We start from the raw sequence: 18,478 nt of genomic DNA on the forward strand, positions 1-18,478 counted from the left end.
AGCCATTCCTGCCTGGTAATGCTTATAGACATTTTATGACCAACGAATCCCATTCTTCCTCCTTCTCTTTCACTTCCATTTCAGATCAGAAAAAACGTATCAGCGAAGACCACGATTCAGGATCACCACGTTGCACTTTCTGCTACTAAATTTCATCCACTGTAGTTTACACAATGCTCAGCGGTACTGGACTTTCCTGTGTGACAAGCCCACAGTTCCAACCTGCGCAATTTGCATTTTTCTTTAACCAACTTGTACTTTTGTCCCCATTCATTACTATCAAATAAAGTAATCTCACTTCTTCTTATTCAGAAAGCCTACTAAAATTTAAATCACAATAATTCACCTTTCAGTCCAATGTCTTGTCTTCTGCCTAGTCAGTCCGTCATCCATTTAATACCACTGGTGCTAATGTCTGTCTTTAACTTGCCTGATAATTCCCTATGTCTCAGAATAACAAATATTTTTTATGAGTAATTTGATTTCTGTGTGTGACGTGTGAGTCACATAAAGAACGTGTGCATGCTAACAAGTATAGTTACAATTTTAAGTGCAATTAGATGCATAACACCCTGCTAAATGAAAGGAGAATTAGAGATGAAGCAAAACAAACAGATCCTATGCTTGATTTGATAATAAAGATTTTATCTGGAGCTGTCAGGAACTGGATCTTCAGCTAGTTTAGTGATTTCCAGTTTCCAAGAATCCTTGCAGTAGGATGCAGCACCTTTGTAAAGGCCAGGGGCAATTAACGCTACTGAATTTTTGCAGGGAAGCTGTTTATGAAGGCAGTGGGAGTGAGCGCAGCAGGGAGCAGTGCTGGAACCCAAGCGTATACGTGAGAATTTCATTGGGAAGGGTGTGAACCTGTGATAGCCGTTTGCACACAAAAGCTGTTGGACTCATCCCCTAATCCCCAGCTGACCTCAGATCAGGGCTGTGCTGCACATCAAGTGGCAAACACATTGCCAGTGTGGTCTCCTTGGGAGGGACCCTGCCTTTCCTAACCTGATCAGGTCTGACGGCAAACAGGCTTTCTACAAACAGACATAAAAAGCCCAGCCAGCCTGCCTGTAACCTGTAAATTTAATTTCAGGAACCAACCAGGCTAAGCTTCTTGTTTATCATAGAATCATAGAATGGTTTGGGTTGGAAGGGACCTTAAAGATCATCTAGTTCCAACCCCCCTGCCATGGGCAGGGACACCTTCCACTGGACCACGTTGCTCAAAGCCCCATCCACCCTGGCCTTGAACACTGCCAGGGAGGGGGCACCCACAAGTTCTTTCTGTGCATGTCTGTCTGTGTATATGCATACATATCTGATTTGAATTTGAAAAATATTCCTACATTGCCCATACCTAGTTTTGGACGTTCGTGCTTTTCTATATTCCCATTTACTGGGCGCTGGGGCAGGCGGCAGCAGCCCCCTTGCCCTCACAAGACCCGCCCCGCGCTGTCCCGGCTGAGCTCCTTGCCCCGCAGCCCCCGGCCGCCAGGACAGCGGGGGAGCCGTGCCGGGTCCCCCGCGCTGCCCCACGCCGCGATCATCCTGTGCACCCCCCCCACACAGCGGGACCCCCTCAAACCGCGTCCCCTGCGGCAGCGCTGAGGAGACTCGCCCGGGACCCGAAGGCCGGAGGGGGCTGGGGTCGGCAGGAGGCGGCTGGGGGCGGCAGGCGGGTGGCGGCGGCGCCTCACAGCGGGAGCGGCGGCTGGGGGCGTTGGGCGGGCGGTTAGAGGCAGCGCGAGGCAGCGCGGCTCTCCCCGCCCCGCGGCGCTGCTGCCCGTCCCGGCCCGCCGGCGGCGGGGAAGGGCATGGAGTTGGCGGGAGTCTATAAAAAGCAGCCGTGAGACGAGGCAACCGTCCTGCCAGAGCAGGCAGGGAGAGGCTCGGGCGCGGCGCCCGGCAGCGACACCATGATCAACCCCAACCCCTGGGGCTACGACAGCGACAACGGTGAGTGGGGGCGCGGGGCCGCGTCCCGGCCCGGCTCCTCTGCGGCCGCCTCCCCTGCAGGCAGCGGCCCGGAGGCAAAACCCAGGCAAAACCGGAGACCCCGCTTCCCGAGCGGGCATGAAGAGGGGGAACATGGGCTCCAGGGCGGGTGGCGTGTCCAGCTGGTTGTCACTCGCAGGTGTCGAAGAGGCGAAGGTGGTGGAAGGAGAGCCCGTGGCAGAGGTCTCTAAGTTAAATACAGTCAGTTTTCCTACTGTGCATATAATTTAAAATATGGCATAGTTTTAATATTCAGCTTTAGACCAGCCTTGATGCAGGAACAGCGGTGCCAGTCCGCAGTGCAGCCACGGTTCCTCCTGCCTGCAGAGGCTGGGAGCCAGGGCGGCCTGTGGTGCCTGCCCTCTCCTCTGCTGTGGGAAGAACAGCACGGCCTCGATCAGGCTGTTTCCACACGAAGTTCGTGATAAAACCATGATGATAATTAAATCCATATTTCAAATTCCTGTCTTCTTCAGGTATCAGTGGCCTTTTCTCTCCAGATGGGTACATGGTGCCACATTTGAATCATTTGGGTGTATCCCATCCTGTTTCTAGCCACTGCTGGACTTGGAGTTTCTTTCCTTGGTGTATTGTCAGTCTCCTAGTAAGTAAAGTCCTGAGGTTGCTATGAGAGTTTAGGTTCAGTTGAGTGACTTGCAGCATCCAGTATTCCAGCCTGAATAATCTAATTGCTTTTTGTACAGTGAAACTCTTGACAGGGCATGAGTAACAACCAGGCAATTAGTAACCTACTTATTAATATAGTTAACTGATGTTCTGTAGCTAAGCAAAGCCAAGCTTGCATTTATTGTAACACAAGTATAATTCATACCTAGCTGGAAAAGGCTTTCATGATATTTCTTTGTATTTTTTTCTAGGACCGGATCAGTGGTACAAAAATTATCCGATTGCCAAAGGACGCAATCAGTCACCTATTGAAATCAATAACAAAGACGTGCATTACGATCGCTCCCTGCTACCCTGGTTTGCTAGTTATGATCCTGGTGCAGCTAAGACCATCCTCAATAATGGAAAAACCTGCAAAGTTGTATTTGACGATTCTTTCGATAGATCAGGTTAGTTTTGTTTTCATCTCAAGCAATCATTATATATCAGTGACTAATTCTCAAGTTGCTTGGAAGACAAGAGTGTGCTCTGAATGCTCACGGCTGTCAGAAGGTCTCTGTGTACTGCCTGTGTGTGAAGTACAGGTGTCTGTGCCTCCAGTGCCCTGCACAACTGTGTGAAAGGCCTGGGTAAAATCCTAGGGAATGGAGAGACCTGCAAAGCAGCTTGGTGCAGGATGAATTAAGGTGTAAGGTAAATTTCTGAGCTTGCAAAAGCCGTTGTAGTTGTGTTGCTTTCCAGGAGCAAGGAGTCCAGGCCCTATCTATGAGGACTGAATTCCATTCAAGCTATTTGAGATGCCCAGCAGAACATCTTTAACTGTGTATATGGCTGAAGTTACAATATTTGAAAACTACCCATGTAATTTCTGATAAATGAAGTAATGAACCCAGATGTTGCCACAAAGTCATGGTATTTAATCTGTTAAAACTCCCTTTGGCATTCATGAGATTTTGTCTTAATGAGGATTATAGGGCTAAGAAATTCCATTATTTCAGCTTTAATGTCCAAAATCTGTTATGCACTCATACTTATGACAACATACAATGTGCTGCATATATAATGCATAGCTTTTAAGGGTTAGTGGGTTATCTATTTTGAAGATCTGTTTAACAGGTGCTAGCAATATTTAGTTTATGTTGGCAGAACCACTGACATTTCATGTTATTACTGTTGCCTGTGTTTCAAAGGAAAAAACATTAGTGAAAGAAGTATGAAATTGCATTAGTACTGCGATAAAAAGGAAAAATCAAATGCCTACCTCTTTATTCTTCTATCAAGGTCAACAGAATTGTGTTGTAATTTATAGTACATGGGATGGTAAGAAAAGAAAAAAATGTCAATTTAAGTAAATACTGAAAAGTCTGTCTTCCACAGTGTACAGACTTACTTCTTAACTGCATTAGAAGTTCCAATTTCTATTACAATATAACTAGGATTGACAGCTATAATTAATAGGAGGAATTTTACTAATAGGTTGCTTGATCTTAAATATCTATGGGCATGGATTTAGTTGAATGGATTTTTAATGAATGACTTGGGTTTCATGAAAACTGAGGATCAAAATGTGTGTATATGGGACTAGTTAATACACTATCAAAACTCACAAATAACTGTGCAGTCAAGAGTCTGATTACTTTTCTAGCAAAGTGGGAATCTTTAATGTTATTTGAATAAAAATATTATTAATGTCAGATAACATGATACACCACTAAAGAGATATAACTGTGGCATATGAGAAGACCTCCATGAACATTACTTACCATTTTTTATCATCTCTTGTATTTGTTGGAACAGCGTCAAATATATCAGTGGTTGTATCTTCTGCGTAAATGTCAAAGTAATTATTGTTATAATTACTCAGATTTTGCACAGGAGGGAGTATCTGGGCACTGCAAATCTACAGCGTGGATGCAACACTGTGGCCACAAAGAGCAGAAAGTTTTGGAATGTTCTGAATTTTTTTTCAGATTAACAGCTCAGTAACTGTTGTGTTCTGATCTCAGAAATAAAAAGTGACTCACTGGAAAAAAAGTAGGTGTATTTCTCAACTCTTTGAAGGCAAGAAACATTCAGTGTTTATTGTTGTCTCCTTTGTTATACCATTGCCTGCAGAGTCTGTGGGTGGTGTTCCTTCTCTAATGTAATTCTGATTGCAGGACACATTCCACTGTGCATACGCCTACTGAGTTGAGCATGTTTTAAGTTTTTTAGGATAGGTACAGTGACTTATTTTTTGTGTAAAGGAATCACCAGCTGCATAATGCATACATATGTAACATAGGAATGAAGCTTTTATTCCTTTGGAACAAAGACATTCTGTCTGTCTGTCTGTCTATCTATCTGTCACTCCATCTGAATTATTTCTGAGTTAACCAGAAAACTAAAGGTTTCCTTTGTTTTTCTAACTTTTTCAGTTAGAGTGGTCATACCCATATCTGTAGTTCTATCTAGATTTTCATTAGTGGTAGATGAAAAAGATTACTGAATAAATTGCAAAGGTGAGTGATAAAATTAATTACTTTCGATGTCTCCAAGTTTTACTTCCATTGTGCCTTCTCTGCCAGGAATACTTTGAATATTCACCATTGAGACAGTTTCTTAAACTCAGTTTATTAGAGAGAAGCTTCCGGGGAAAGTGCCATCCAATGTAATTCACATATTATGTTGAAAAAGGCCTTGTTACTGTTTTTTTTGGAATTAGTCTAGTGGAAGGAATTGGAGAATTTATGTGCAGCTATTTATAAAGTCTGGTTGACTTTAAGAATCTGATATACAATTGAAGGCTTTGATGACAGATAGTTGCTTCAGGAGCTGTGTCATGCCTCTGCTGCCTGTCCGTACAAGTTAATGGATTATTGTGGACTCAGTTGCCGCTCTTACCATACCTATGTGGAAGAAGGACCTTAAGTACTGTAAACAGGTGGAGGCTGAAGTCTCAAAATCCAGGAAAGAACTGGGAGCTGAAATCAAAACCTCCTAGGTGGCTGTGCCCAATAAAACCCATGCCAGAACTTGGGTATTTTGGCAGCCTGCCACTGCTATGGTTTTTGGCCTGAATGGCAACTCAGATACTCTTTTAGATCCAGCAGTGACTCTGGTTTTGTTTCGAATTAGGACTGCAATCTTATTTCTACTAGCAGAGTCCATTTGCTTTTAAAATTCCAAAAATATTCATGCCAGAGAAGTGTCCTGAGAGCACCTAACCAGTGGGACCATTGTCATGATGGTGTGTGAGATATAGAGCTTGTAACTTCCTTAAAATTAATGACTCCTTGGCTTTCTTTATGATACCTTGGATGGTTAGATCAAGGTGTTCAATCATTTAATAAATGATAAAGATACATAAGTCTTGTACTGGAACCCAGACACAGCAGCTGGTGAGAGATATGCTAAGGCTATGTCAAATGGATGCCTGCCTTCATCTTCTCACTTTAGTGTCTGTTGTGTTTGTTCTCTCCTTGGCACTTTCTATGGAAGTTCATTGGCCAAACAGATTCCTACTTCTCCTTTTACTAACTTTCTGATGGATGACATTTAAGGGCTTGGAGTACCTCAGTGCAGGCACACGTTGTTACAAGGTTACCTTGATGCTGTTTGCAGAATCTTTCAATTTCTTATCAAAGGAATGTGTGCCTTTGGAAGTGGGTGATGCAAAAAAAATTTAGAGAGATAGTTACTGCAAGTAATGAGAGCTTGTTGCTTATCGGTCTCATAGTATTACTAGTGCCTGTGGACAGCATTTCCTAGAGTACCATTTTGTGGGAAATCTCATTTATCTTTGCAAATGAGATTTTGATTATCAGCTTCTGGAGAATAAACATTTATTTGTTGGCTGGTTCTAAAACAATGAGGTCAAAACCCAGTAACTTTAATTAAAACTGGGGGAAGTCTTTCCATAGACAATCAAGTTTTGGTTGATTCCTGCAAAAAGTTACTTAACATTTTGTGTACTGAATTTACACTGGAACAAGCCAGCAGCCGTTACAAGAAGAGCACAGCTAAATCCCAGTGCACGTGTAGCTGTGGTACATGCCACTCCATGGCTATACTGCATACCGCAAAAGGCAGCAAAGTTAAATTCTTCCTTCAGTGTTTAACACATCTGTCATTTGTAGTGTCTGCATGAAGGTACTGATTGTTAATACGAGCACTGCAGAGCTTGGGTACAGGGGATTTAGGAGTGGAGTTTCTGTTAACTTTGCATTGTTAGAGGTAAAAATGCTTGAACAGTCAAGGACCTGCTGAGGATACAGTTAACGCAGTGGAGTGTCAGCTTTCTGCCCTCGGAGATGGGGATTTCAGCCCTACCATAGATCACAAAGAAAGATGATTTGGGAGCTCACTGATGAACAGACTGTGATCAAGAGGCACAAAACTAGAAAAGGTGTGTTGCAGTGCAGGTGAGACTGGGTGGCATGCTGGCAGACTTCTGTCAGACATTTCTCTTTCCCAGTCTGTCCCTGTAAGACTACCAATTTAAATACAAACAAAAGTAATTCATCTGCATATCTGTTCAGTGCTTGGTAAAGAAAATTTCAGTGAGAAATTTTTCCTGCAGTTAGCCAGACTGTTTCATTACAGAGATCCTCTTTTGAGCAGAGGCTTTTTTGTAACATCTAAAATGTGACACTGACATTAAAAAGCTGTGGTTTTTATACTGCATTAGATTCTGTTATAAAGCAGCAGCATAACAAAGGTAGTGTATCTTTTTCAATTGTCATGCAGTAATACTTTACTAATTTAGTTTCACTGTGGTTTAGCAGTTGATTTTATGGATTTGGCAGGATGTGAGGATCATAAATCTTGTAAGAACAGTTAGTTCTTCTGTTTATAAACACAACTCACCTCGTGTCTGTTTGGTGCTCCTTGTGTTTTTCCATCTGACTTTCACAGTATTTCATTCACAGCAAACAGGGAAGGCATTTGTGTAGGCATAACTTTGCCAATTTTACCTTAGTGAGGATAGATGACAATTGACATTAGGACAGGTTAACAACCTGAGCTGCTCAGCAATTGGATGCACTTATTTCAAAACCTTCTTGTCACATTTCTGTTGTTAAGGGCACCCTACTAACTAAGGTAAAGTGAGTGGAGCAGCCAGCTCCACTCAAACTGCATCACACCTTCATTTTCCTGTGCAAACACACAGAGTGAGATACAGAGTTTTTTCTCGCCTTAGTTACATCCTCCAGTGCAACACTTGTCCTCTCAGGGGGCAAACGTCTCCCTCAGTGACTACATTGAGAGTGGAAAAAACCCATTCTTTTATTAGCCAGTTCTGTCTCATGCAGCTCAGTTTATGACGGATCAAATAAAAGGTGAGCTTTTTTACTGGAACTGACGTCCATGTGTGTGTCCATGTAGGATTGCTCTGTGATAGACTGTTCTTGAGTGTGGGTGGGGGGACACGGAATTTGACATGGCATTTTTATGTCTGGTATTAGGCACTGGTGGAGGGCAATGTGCAAACCCATATAAAAAGGGTCAGTCACTGAGCAATGGGATGAGAGTTTGCAACGATAAGGCACCAAAAAGGAGTGAATACTTTTCTCCCTTGTCTTCCTGGGCTGGTTTCTATATTCCTGCAGCTGAGCCATGTTACCTTAATGACAGCAACTTCAAGGGAGTTACATTTGGTAATTCTGCTGTGGCCATCCTGTTATTTCCTGTAGAGCAGAAACAGGAACAGAAATGCCACGTTTCCAATATTCACAAGTAAGTCCAGCCATTCAGCTGGCGGTGTGAAAAGGATTACAAAGTATTTCAGAGGACTGAGAGAAAAGCTGGCTGACTATATATTGGGGAGTGAGCCTACAGCTCCTTTTTTAAAGCTCTTGCTTTTCATTTCATGCAGTGTCATAGGTAGAAGCTCAGTGAGTCATGGGGCCTTCTAGAAAAGCATCCTTTTGTAAGTGTTTTGTGGTAGGAAAACAGCTATCACAGCCTTAAAACTGGGAGTTTCAGATATTTAAGGTGAACATTTCCTATGTAATAATTGTTAGAATTATTCCCTGTTACATATAATTATGTAAATGTATAAAAATAAAGCTATGTTTTAACACCACTGAAAATCAATTTAAAGATACTATAGTTTCTTTAATAAACCTGTACCTCATATTCTTTTTCTACCTGGTATATGGGTGTGTATTTATTAGTGTTAGTATTTTTTGAAAACAAAAATCCAAGAGGATAAAGATACCTTTAGAATTTAGGTTCCAAGCCACATGTTTAAAAGAAATAAAGATTTCTTTTACTAACTTTGAACTGTGCAGACATAGTTTGGGATTTTTTATGTTTTAGATATTGGAAAACTTCATTCTTGTAGCTGTTTCATTTACTTTATCTTTTTTAAAGCCTAGAGGAATTTCATTTACTGACATAGGGAAATTTCATGTACTTATATTGTGATTTCATGTATTTCTATGTTTTATAATACACACTTGCAATTAAAAGAAATAAAGCACCTTTTTGACCTTCTGGAGATGTTGGTTTATAGACATCTTAGTCTGTGTCATTTTGTCTGCTTAAAGTGTGCTAAGTAAAAGCTACTGTGTATTTATAGATGAGCGAAGCAGGAATGAGTTGGCATGAGGTGATGCAGAGCTTCACCTAACGCCCAATCAAAAATGTCTGCTGATGGCCCATCAGTGGAAATAATGACACATTTTTACATTAAACTGGATTATTTGGTTTTACAGATCTATTTTAATGGAGAATTGATGGCCTTGTCAGCTACTACTGTTACCATGTCTGCGTCGGCCATGGTACTGAATGTCTATGGGAACAAGTTAAAGGAATTTGTTGAGAATAACAGCTTGCTCTTGATGTTCAGTAAAGAGTACTCTTAGTACTTTATTTCTTGAGATGATCACGGATTTCACTCCTTTTCAGTTTTAAGGATATTTTTCTCTAGCATTTAAGGACCTGTTCTTGAGAACTGCTGAATGGATTATGGGAATGCTGTAACTTCTATCTTCAAATACAGTGAATGAGAATTGATTAATTAGTATTTGATGAATGTGAAGAAGTTCTTCCCTTTTTATTGTGTGATCCTTTCAAATACACCACCTTCATTTGGTACATAATGTAAAAATATTAAGATTATTTAGAATACAGGATACTGTTCATCACAGGCCTAACTTTTCTTTAGGAAAATAGTTTGTATTCTCAGTGATTGCTTTTCTGACTCATTTGCTGTTTTCTTTTTCCACAGCCAGAGGGAGCAGCCATTATAGCAGAAGCTATAAATTACTATAATCAGTAATTTCATAGGTTTTTAAACAAATAAGTTGTAGCCTGCAGTAAGAGTAAATTTGTAGCATTTTGTGGGAATTGTTTATCATCTAGTACTTCAGTAGTTCATCTTAATCATGGCTATTATTTTTGTGTGCTTTGATATAGGTAGATCCTAGAAGGAATTCAGGGGGAGATTAAGACACCTAAATTTACGTGTCTTATATGGGCTTTTAAACATAGGTGGATTGTGTCTGTAAACTCCCATTCTAGTCAACAGAGGTGGAGTCACACTTAATCAACGGAGTCCGAGGAGCAATTCATGTCACCATCTGTTGAGAATCTACCTTAAGGCAAGCAGGATTACTCTAGAGGCTTGACTGTTCTAATTAGGGTCTGTCTTCAGTTACCCAAACACAGGCATCTCATGCCATTTTTGATAACCGATTGTATTTCACCTTGTCTCCAGATACTGCTTTAGAAAAATACAGTTGTTCTACAGATCTCGTATCACATCTTTCAGTCCTGTCCAGGTGTCTTTGGCATATCCCAGAAGGTACTAGATGCACGCTTATGCAGCTCAATTAAAACAATAATCTCTATTGACTATAATGGAAGCCTAGACACAAATAATTTTCATCTGCCTTTAAGTGCACAGAGCTGAAGATGCTAAAATCAGTGCAGGTTTTCAAGAGGTACTCAGTACTCTCAGAACGTAGAACATCTGTACAGTAAATATGTAAATATGTATGTAAATATTTTCAAAATATATATAACTCTCTTTAAAAAAAATTGGAAGATGCCTGAGTCTAATGCTGATGCAGATTATCAATTGCAGTACTGAGAGGTGGGCCACTTCCAGGAGTCTACAGGCTGCGTCAGCTTCACTTTCATTGGGGTTCATCTGACAACCATGGCTCTGAGCATGTTGTGAATGGAGTGAGATATGCAGGAGAGGTAAGACTCACCACTTTTTTCTTTAAAACAGGATGTAAAGTAACATTTGTCATTGTCGTTCAGGTGGGACAAAATTTGTCATTTGTCTGCTTTTCAAGGAGTTCTTTCTATTTCTTTGTGACCTTTTCTTCTGACTCCCATTGATTCTTATAAATGTGAATCAGGTTGAAGTAATTATCACAGCGTAAGAAAATAAAAATACAATGTGAAACAAAAGTTTTCATGTTCTCAAACCAAGATGGGTTGAAACATAGGACAGCATGACTGAATTACTGAGAAGCAATGCAAACTTACTAAAACAGTATTCTGAAAGTATAGTGTTATAGCAGAAGTGTAAAATTGTAGCAACAGAAAGGAGGAAGAATGTGTTACCTTGATATTCTACCACTACAGGATTGTAAGGGAAGATGAGAACTGTAGACTAATAAAATACAGAACTTACATTCATATGGATTCTTTGCTAGAATTGTTGTCATTTAAAAGCCAAACGGGAATGAATCACGTATCAGTAGATGACTTCTGAATTGCATGTTCTGCCTGCTTACTTAAGCATCTTTTCTGTATTCTTCAGCTTTAAGATGAGATTTCTGTTCTTTTTTGCAATTTCTGTATTAAAATGTTTATAGTTTATTTTAAAGCAAATAGTAGTTTAAATGGTAGTATAGGGCTGATATAACTCATATATGAATTGCTGTCTCTTTTTTCTTTTTTCCTTTTGAAGGCCTAATCCTCATTCTCTGTTGGCCCAAACTCTCTCATGTATATGAAGAACCCTAAATTCATCCTCTGATGGCTTGCTATTCAATAATGGAGTTTTTTTAACATGTTTTTCTTTGTTTCCAGCTACATTTATTACACTGGAATCCCAAATATAGTAATTACCTTGATGCTGTAAAAAGAGCTGATGGAATAGCTGTTTTGGCCATATTTTTGCAAGTAAGTAGAAGCACACAACCCTTCTTTGTACTGCTACTATGGAGTTTTCTATTTTTACAGTGTTAAAAAGGCAAAACCCTCTGAATATATTTTCTAGGGATCGTACCACATGGAAGGGCTTGACTTTCAGTAATGTATGCTTTCCAAGTTATAGAGCATGGGTCCTGTTATTTCAAATGGTATCCAATACTGCACACACTTGTCCCAGCAGCTATTGTGTCACTGTGTGGCTGGTCAAAGCTGTAAATCCAGATGCATTTGCCCCTGTTTTGGGGACACGATGTCAGTAGTGGCCCTCTGATGAATAGCTGTCAGCTGTCTTCTATGCTAATCATGGACTGATTTCAAGGACAGATACCACTCCTAGGCTTTTTATGAATTTTCTCCCAGGCAAAACTAACTCACAGACAATACATGTAACTCATATGTTTTTAAAATCCTTTTAGGGGCATGCAATCTTAGCCTGAAGTATTGGCCTTTGCTCTCTCTTGTTTAAATAATATTCACTAGAGATAGAAAGATGGACATCTGTGTTGAGATCAGCAATTGCAAACAGTAGATCTGAGCATGAAATCTGGATTCTAAACTAGAATAAAACTTTTTCCAAATTCTGTCCTTGAGTCTGAAGAGTTGTTTATATTTGTTAGGCTAAAATTCAGTGTCAAGAGGAGTAGCTATATTGCGAAATTACCCGTGATGTTGAGTTTCTGTACTGATATAATTTCCTCATTTGGATCATAGTATCTGTTGGGGTACAGACAGAAGACATAGCTTACTAAGCTCATAAGGGCGATAGGTTGGATTAATGCATTGTAATTTTATAGTTGATACATGTTTAGATGGACATATGAAAAAATAGGAGAAAGAAGAAAACTGATCGAGCAGAACTCTTTGGTTAGCTCATGCTTTCTTCTTTACAGGTAGGGAAAACTCCCAAACCAGAGATGAAGAGAATTCTTGAAGAAATAAATGCTATCAAAACAAAGGTAAAGATGTTGGGCTTTTCATTATAGGAAGATTGCTCCAAATTCTCAGGACAAAAAAAAGTCAAGGGGCATGACTTCCTAGTTTTCAAATTCTGCTCTGCAACATTGCCAGAATATATTTGTGAATCAAACCCTGGGCAGCTTTTCCTTAGCAAGAGAAGTCCTTTCTTCCATTTACATGAGCCTTCTTTGGCTTTAGTTGGCCTTATAATTTTGTGAAAATGAGAGTCATCTCACCAAACTTCACTCACCTAAAAACTAGATGTGGAGTCTTGTTCCGTCAGTGGTCAGTGACAAGAGAAAGGCACCTTTGGAAATTGGTCCATTCGATCCTGAAATAGGCTGCCTAATGGATATCTGGAAATGCCCCTGACTAAACATCTGTGTCTCAGATAACATTACGTGATAAGAATCTCACCATAAATGTACATTTCATAGGCTCTATTGTTTGTTTTTAGCACAAATATTATAAATCTAAAGTACCTGTCTCATTTCATTATATGGTGACTTAATCCAATATGCGATAGGCAGAATTTCCATAAGAAAGGAGGCCAGAAGGAAGAGTATTTCTGCACAGAAACGAGTGAAACACATTGGTACTGGATGCTGCTTCACATGAGTTAGCTGAGGTACAAGAAGTAGCATCATGCAGTTGTACGTTGTGTCATGCTTCTCTGGGCCCATCTGTGAGGGTCATTCAGTCCAGTTATCTTTACACTGCATCATTATGTATTGTGTAGATGCATGCTTAGTTTCCTGAGTTCGTACATTTGAAATATCTGAGTCACTCTCTGCTTCTTAAAATACCAGAGCTGCATCTTTACCTAATCTTGACTAGAGCTGTTGAAGAGTTTTCTGTTTGGTTTTGTTGTGGTTTTTTAAAGGGGAAAGAAGCTCCTTTTCCAAACTTCGATCCTTCAATTCTTTTCCCCAAATCTCATGACTACTGGACATACCATGGGTCTTTCACTACTCCACCTTGCGAAGAGTGCATCACCTGGATTGTTCTTAGAGAGCCTATCATAGTCAGCTCAGACCAGGTAAACTTCAAATAGATATATTTTACCCACTTATTTTTAGTTACGTGTCATAACCTGATCTTATTCTTTTGACAAGGAAGATACTCGTTAGGTTCTGAGAGAAATTGCATGATTAAAAAGATAGTGAAGAACTGAATCCCTTAGAAACTGCCTTGTGACTCCATAGGGAACCTGTAAAAATCTTCAAAGGACTGCAGTCTACAACCTAGTATGTGCAATCAACCTGTTAGACACATCTCTTTATCTGTCTCTGTATGACTCCTACATTAACTAATTGATCAGAGGTGACGACCTTCTCTGCTTGGAACAGCTCGTTGTTTCCTAGCCCATGTCAGACATCATGGTGATTCAAATCCACAGACATCAGAGAGCTTTTTAAATCAGTATAATCATGGCACAGTGTAGATGGTAAAAGTTTATAGCAGTTTGGAATGTGACTGACAGCAAGCAGTAGTTACTATATGTGAGAGTTCTTGCTCCTGTGGGCAAGAGACCTCTTGCAATATCAACTAAATAAAAGGGTAGTTCTCTTTTTGTTTCCCAGTCCCTGTGTTCCCATGATATTAACTCTTGCTATTAGGAAAGGATGGAGCTGGATGTGGCTCATACCTTTTATTTTTCACAGAGCTCAGAATACTGCATTACACCAAGAGCAAATGTAGGAAAGCTCAAGCCATGAACTTTTATTCTTCTGCAACCATTTAAATCAGAACTTTGTCACATTTAGCTAAAGCTTATGTTAGGTTTGCACCAACAACTTTGATTATGCACGATTTTTTTGACCGTTTCTGTTGTCTCAAGCTTCCTCATATAAAGTGTTCATTGCTTATCATGATGAATGTTTGAGGGTAGTCACTGGACAAATTATGAAATGAAGGTGCTGTGAAAAACTGACCATCTGCAATGAAATGCAGTGGGACAGTCAGGTACCTTAACTATGTTGCACAGTGAATGAAGCAGGAGTCCAGTGTTCTCACCTAATGCAGCTGAGATTTCCAATTTTTTGAACACTCTACTTTGCAAAGGTGTCTCTTATAGCATGGTTCTTTCAAAAACATCTTTTATCAGAATACAAATTTAATGGCATTAATGATTCTGTCTGCCCCATATTCTAGGTGGCATCACGTAACCAAGAAAATTACGGAAGTGTTGTATCAGGTGCTTGATACCCATGTTTTGGGAAGGCATACCAGCTAAATTTTCACAAACAGTAGCAGCATCAGATAACTACAATTTCTTGTTAATTTGAAAGCCTTCTCTGGTCACTTACCATAAAGAAGTATTTCTTGTTAATCCTCATTCCCCCTCAGTTTGATTTATAGAAATTTGAATGCCCTCTCATCACATTTCAGCTTATGATTCTATTCATACCACACAAGTCAGTTTTCTCATCTGAGATTATTCCTCTATGCAGCAGACTATAATGATATCACAAATTTCAAGACTCTAGGATAGTGAGAACATGAACATTAATCAAGTGACTGTCATATTATGTAGATATTATATGTAGCCATATAACTTTTCATTTTAGGTTCTCAAGGTGATAAGGTGTTTTGTTGTATTGATTGTTGTGCATGTATCACAAAAAAAAATCTATTTTCTAGTACTTTGTATTTATATGAATATCTTTTAAAGAATAGAACTCAGGTATGATGGGAACCTTAGCTGTCAACAGATGAAATATAGTAATGTATTCATACAACTTACAGCTTAATTTTCACAGCTTATTGGATTGATCTGACTCCTGTTACCTCGCCCATCTGAAAATTAAAGTATGTGGGCTGCTGTGAAGCTGGTACTTGTGTGAAAAATACAAATATGATCTGACTGGTTTCCACAAAATAAATCTGCTTAGAGGTTTATATTACAGAAGATCAACTACAGATGTTATTGGGAAAAGTGTAGTCATTACTGAGCATCTCTGATTTAAAATGTGTTTTTAAAGGAATAACTAATCACATAATTAATCCAGCTTCAAGGAAAAACTTTATCACTGCTGTATTTGGGTCACAGCCTTTTTTCAGCTTATCTAAAGTTAGTGAGTTGTGGGAAACACAGACTGTTCTCTAACTGGCCCTACTATAGAAAAAATGGAGCATTGAAGGTAAAAAGGAGATTACTACATATAGGCGGAACATTGGCTCTTACCCTGAGATAAGCGCTTTTCAGGCAGAGTTGGCAGTGTATGTGAGGTACTGTACACAAGTACAACAGAAAGACTTTCCTCACTCCAGAGTGCCTGCAATCTAAGTAACGTATTCATAAAAGAGGATTATGTTACCAATTATTTCTAATCCTAGAAAGTGTACTACCATAGCAGCCTCATTAATAGTAATTAAGTGCGTGTGCATTTACAGTGGATCGCTTGGATGCTTTTGCAGCCAGATGGTAATAGTATATTAGCCACAAGGATAAGTGCAGTCACTGCAAATTGGTACTCTGCAGGGAAAATCAATTCACCAGAAATCCCTGTGAGATGTAGAGTGGGTGGCCTAGCTGCTCAGATTACTTTTAATGAAAGGATAGGAATTTAACTGTGGAATAACTCTACCCAGTTGCAGACTTGTTTTTTCACCCTTATGTAGCTATAGCCTGAATATATGCTTTTTTTTTTTTTTTACTTAGTAGGGCAGATCTTCTATAAATAGTAATAAAACCCAGCAATCTCTTCTCCAATAGTACTTTATCAGTATTAACAAAACTGATGAACTATTTTAATCTCCTACTGTTCCCATACAAATTGTTCTTCATCTGAAATCTGAAATTTAGTTTCGGATGAGTAGTTCAGCTGATGCGTATTATACTGGTTATAAATGTGACCTCATCATTGTTCAGACAAACTGAGATAGCTGGCTTTTCTGAGCTGTGTAGTGAAATGTTGAGATGCCTGAGCTAGCTCAGTGCACAAACTGGAATTAGTATAGTCACAGTGAACCCAGCTTTTACAGCCCAGACAGAAGTTCTGCTTCTATTGGATTTGAACTCTGTACCGTAAAAAGTAGATACATCAGCATATTGAAGGTAGTTGCGAACAAAGTTGATGTGTGCCATGCATGGGGCTACATTTTCCAGTGTACACATGGGAAAATGATTGCGTCCTTTCATGGTGAGCCTTTCAAACAGGAAAGTGTCAAGTGGCTGAATCACAGCTGATAACGCTTCCTGTCTGATGTTGTGCATGGCAGTGACAACAAATGAACATAACATATCATAAGTGAGTATATGTGTTGCATCCTTTGAAAATCAGAAAGCAGTAAAGGAAGAGCGTTATACAGTTTTGAAGAGTATGGGCAGAACTCTTCTTACAATATCCCTCAAAAAAAACATACCTTGGTTAAAAAAAAATGGCCAAGGAGAGTCAAGCTGCAGACCCTGTTTACAAATCATTTGAAACCTTGACCAAGTCATTATTCACATTTGCATTCCTGTTATTAATAATGGACTTTTTTGTGTCACTGCAGCAGAATATATCCTCTGCTAGACCCACCAGGGAAATGAACAATTAGTTTATAAGTTAGCCTTAATACCTTGCAATTCCAGAGGCTTCTTAACAGACACTACGGCAGGGTTAAAGTAGGAGAGGTTTATTAGGTCATAGGCTATTCTAGTCACATTTTCTGAGGACTTTCCACAGTTTCTGTGGCTGTACACAGTTCTACAGACAGTGTGTAAATGACAGTACTTTTCACAATCGTGTTCAGATAGGACCCATTTTTTCCATCTTGACTATTTTAAGAATATTAACTGCTAGGAAAAGAACATGAGTACAGTTCTTGTGGTGATGGGTTGAAGGATATCTTCACAGCTTTGAAAGAGACTCTCCCCAACTTCTGGGGCTGGGCCAGCCTCCTTGGTTTAATTGTTGGGCTGTGGATTTGATCCCAAGGGATTTCCATCAGGACACTTTGATTTTTGCTCTCCTGCAGATGGCGAAGCTCCGCAGCCTATCCAAGAATGCCGAGAATGAACCTGATCTCCCCTTGGTTGATAACTGGCGCCCAACTCAGCCTCGGTATTTCAGAATGGTGAGCGCATCATTCCTCTATGACCTGGCTCAGGTTGAGTGTCCTTGAGTGAGGCAACGTCTAGAACTAAGAGATGGTTTTGTTGTGTGTCCTCTGTTGCATTTAGACAGAACTCCAGCTGTAGGTCCAGAGGCTGAAACTTAGATAAATCCTATCATTAAAATAGAAGTAGAAAATCTGTTTGGCTCTTCATAACTGCTTGAACATTAGCTTTTGTTAATAGTACAAAGGAAGAAAGAAGATGCCACTAACAACAACCACAAAACCATTTCCTATTGCCCACATGTCTCTTGATGCTTGCCTTATTCAATGCTAAAGAGGTTGCAGTTAAGAGAAGCCATTGTTTTCAGCATAAAACCATGTTTTTCAGTAGTTGTTTTCAGCATCATCCATATCTTGCTCTGAGCTGCACCAGTTAATGCACAAGGCATTCTTGGAAATAAATGAGAGCACTCTTGGTATTTAATACTCACATAAAATATGAAAGGACAGAAAATTGCTTCATTACCATTGATAAAGAAATAAAATTTAACTTCTTAAAACAGTGAACAGGTGAAACAGAGGTCTAGTCTGAAAATTGTGGTGAAACAGAGGTCTATTCTGAAAATTGTATTCGCTGATTTATACGTAGTTACGGGGGAAGAGCTGTTTCTGTTTGTGTCACAACTGGTTG

The 18,478-nt window shown here is 39.8% G+C and overlaps 1 protein-coding gene across 1 annotated transcript; it reads left to right on the forward strand.

Moving 5' to 3' along the window:
- The first annotated feature begins 1,881 nt into the window (after nucleotides 1–1,881).
- On the forward strand, nucleotides 1,882–17,950 carry LOC137661016 (carbonic anhydrase 3-like). The gene is made up of 7 exons (XM_068396311.1): nucleotides 1,882–1,959; nucleotides 2,877–3,074; nucleotides 10,700–10,818; nucleotides 11,662–11,754; nucleotides 12,675–12,740; nucleotides 13,625–13,780; nucleotides 17,707–17,950. Exons 1-7 carry the CDS (start codon nucleotides 1,920–1,922, stop codon nucleotides 17,851–17,853), a joined length of 819 nt encoding a protein of 272 aa, XP_068252412.1. The 5' UTR covers nucleotides 1,882–1,919; the 3' UTR covers nucleotides 17,854–17,950.
- The last annotated feature ends 528 nt before the right edge of the window (nucleotides 17,951–18,478 follow it).

Source organism: Nyctibius grandis, chromosome 3 (genome assembly GCF_013368605.1).
Source record: "Nyctibius grandis isolate bNycGra1 chromosome 3, bNycGra1.pri, whole genome shotgun sequence".
Taxonomy (NCBI): Eukaryota; Metazoa; Chordata; class Aves; order Nyctibiiformes; family Nyctibiidae; genus Nyctibius; species Nyctibius grandis.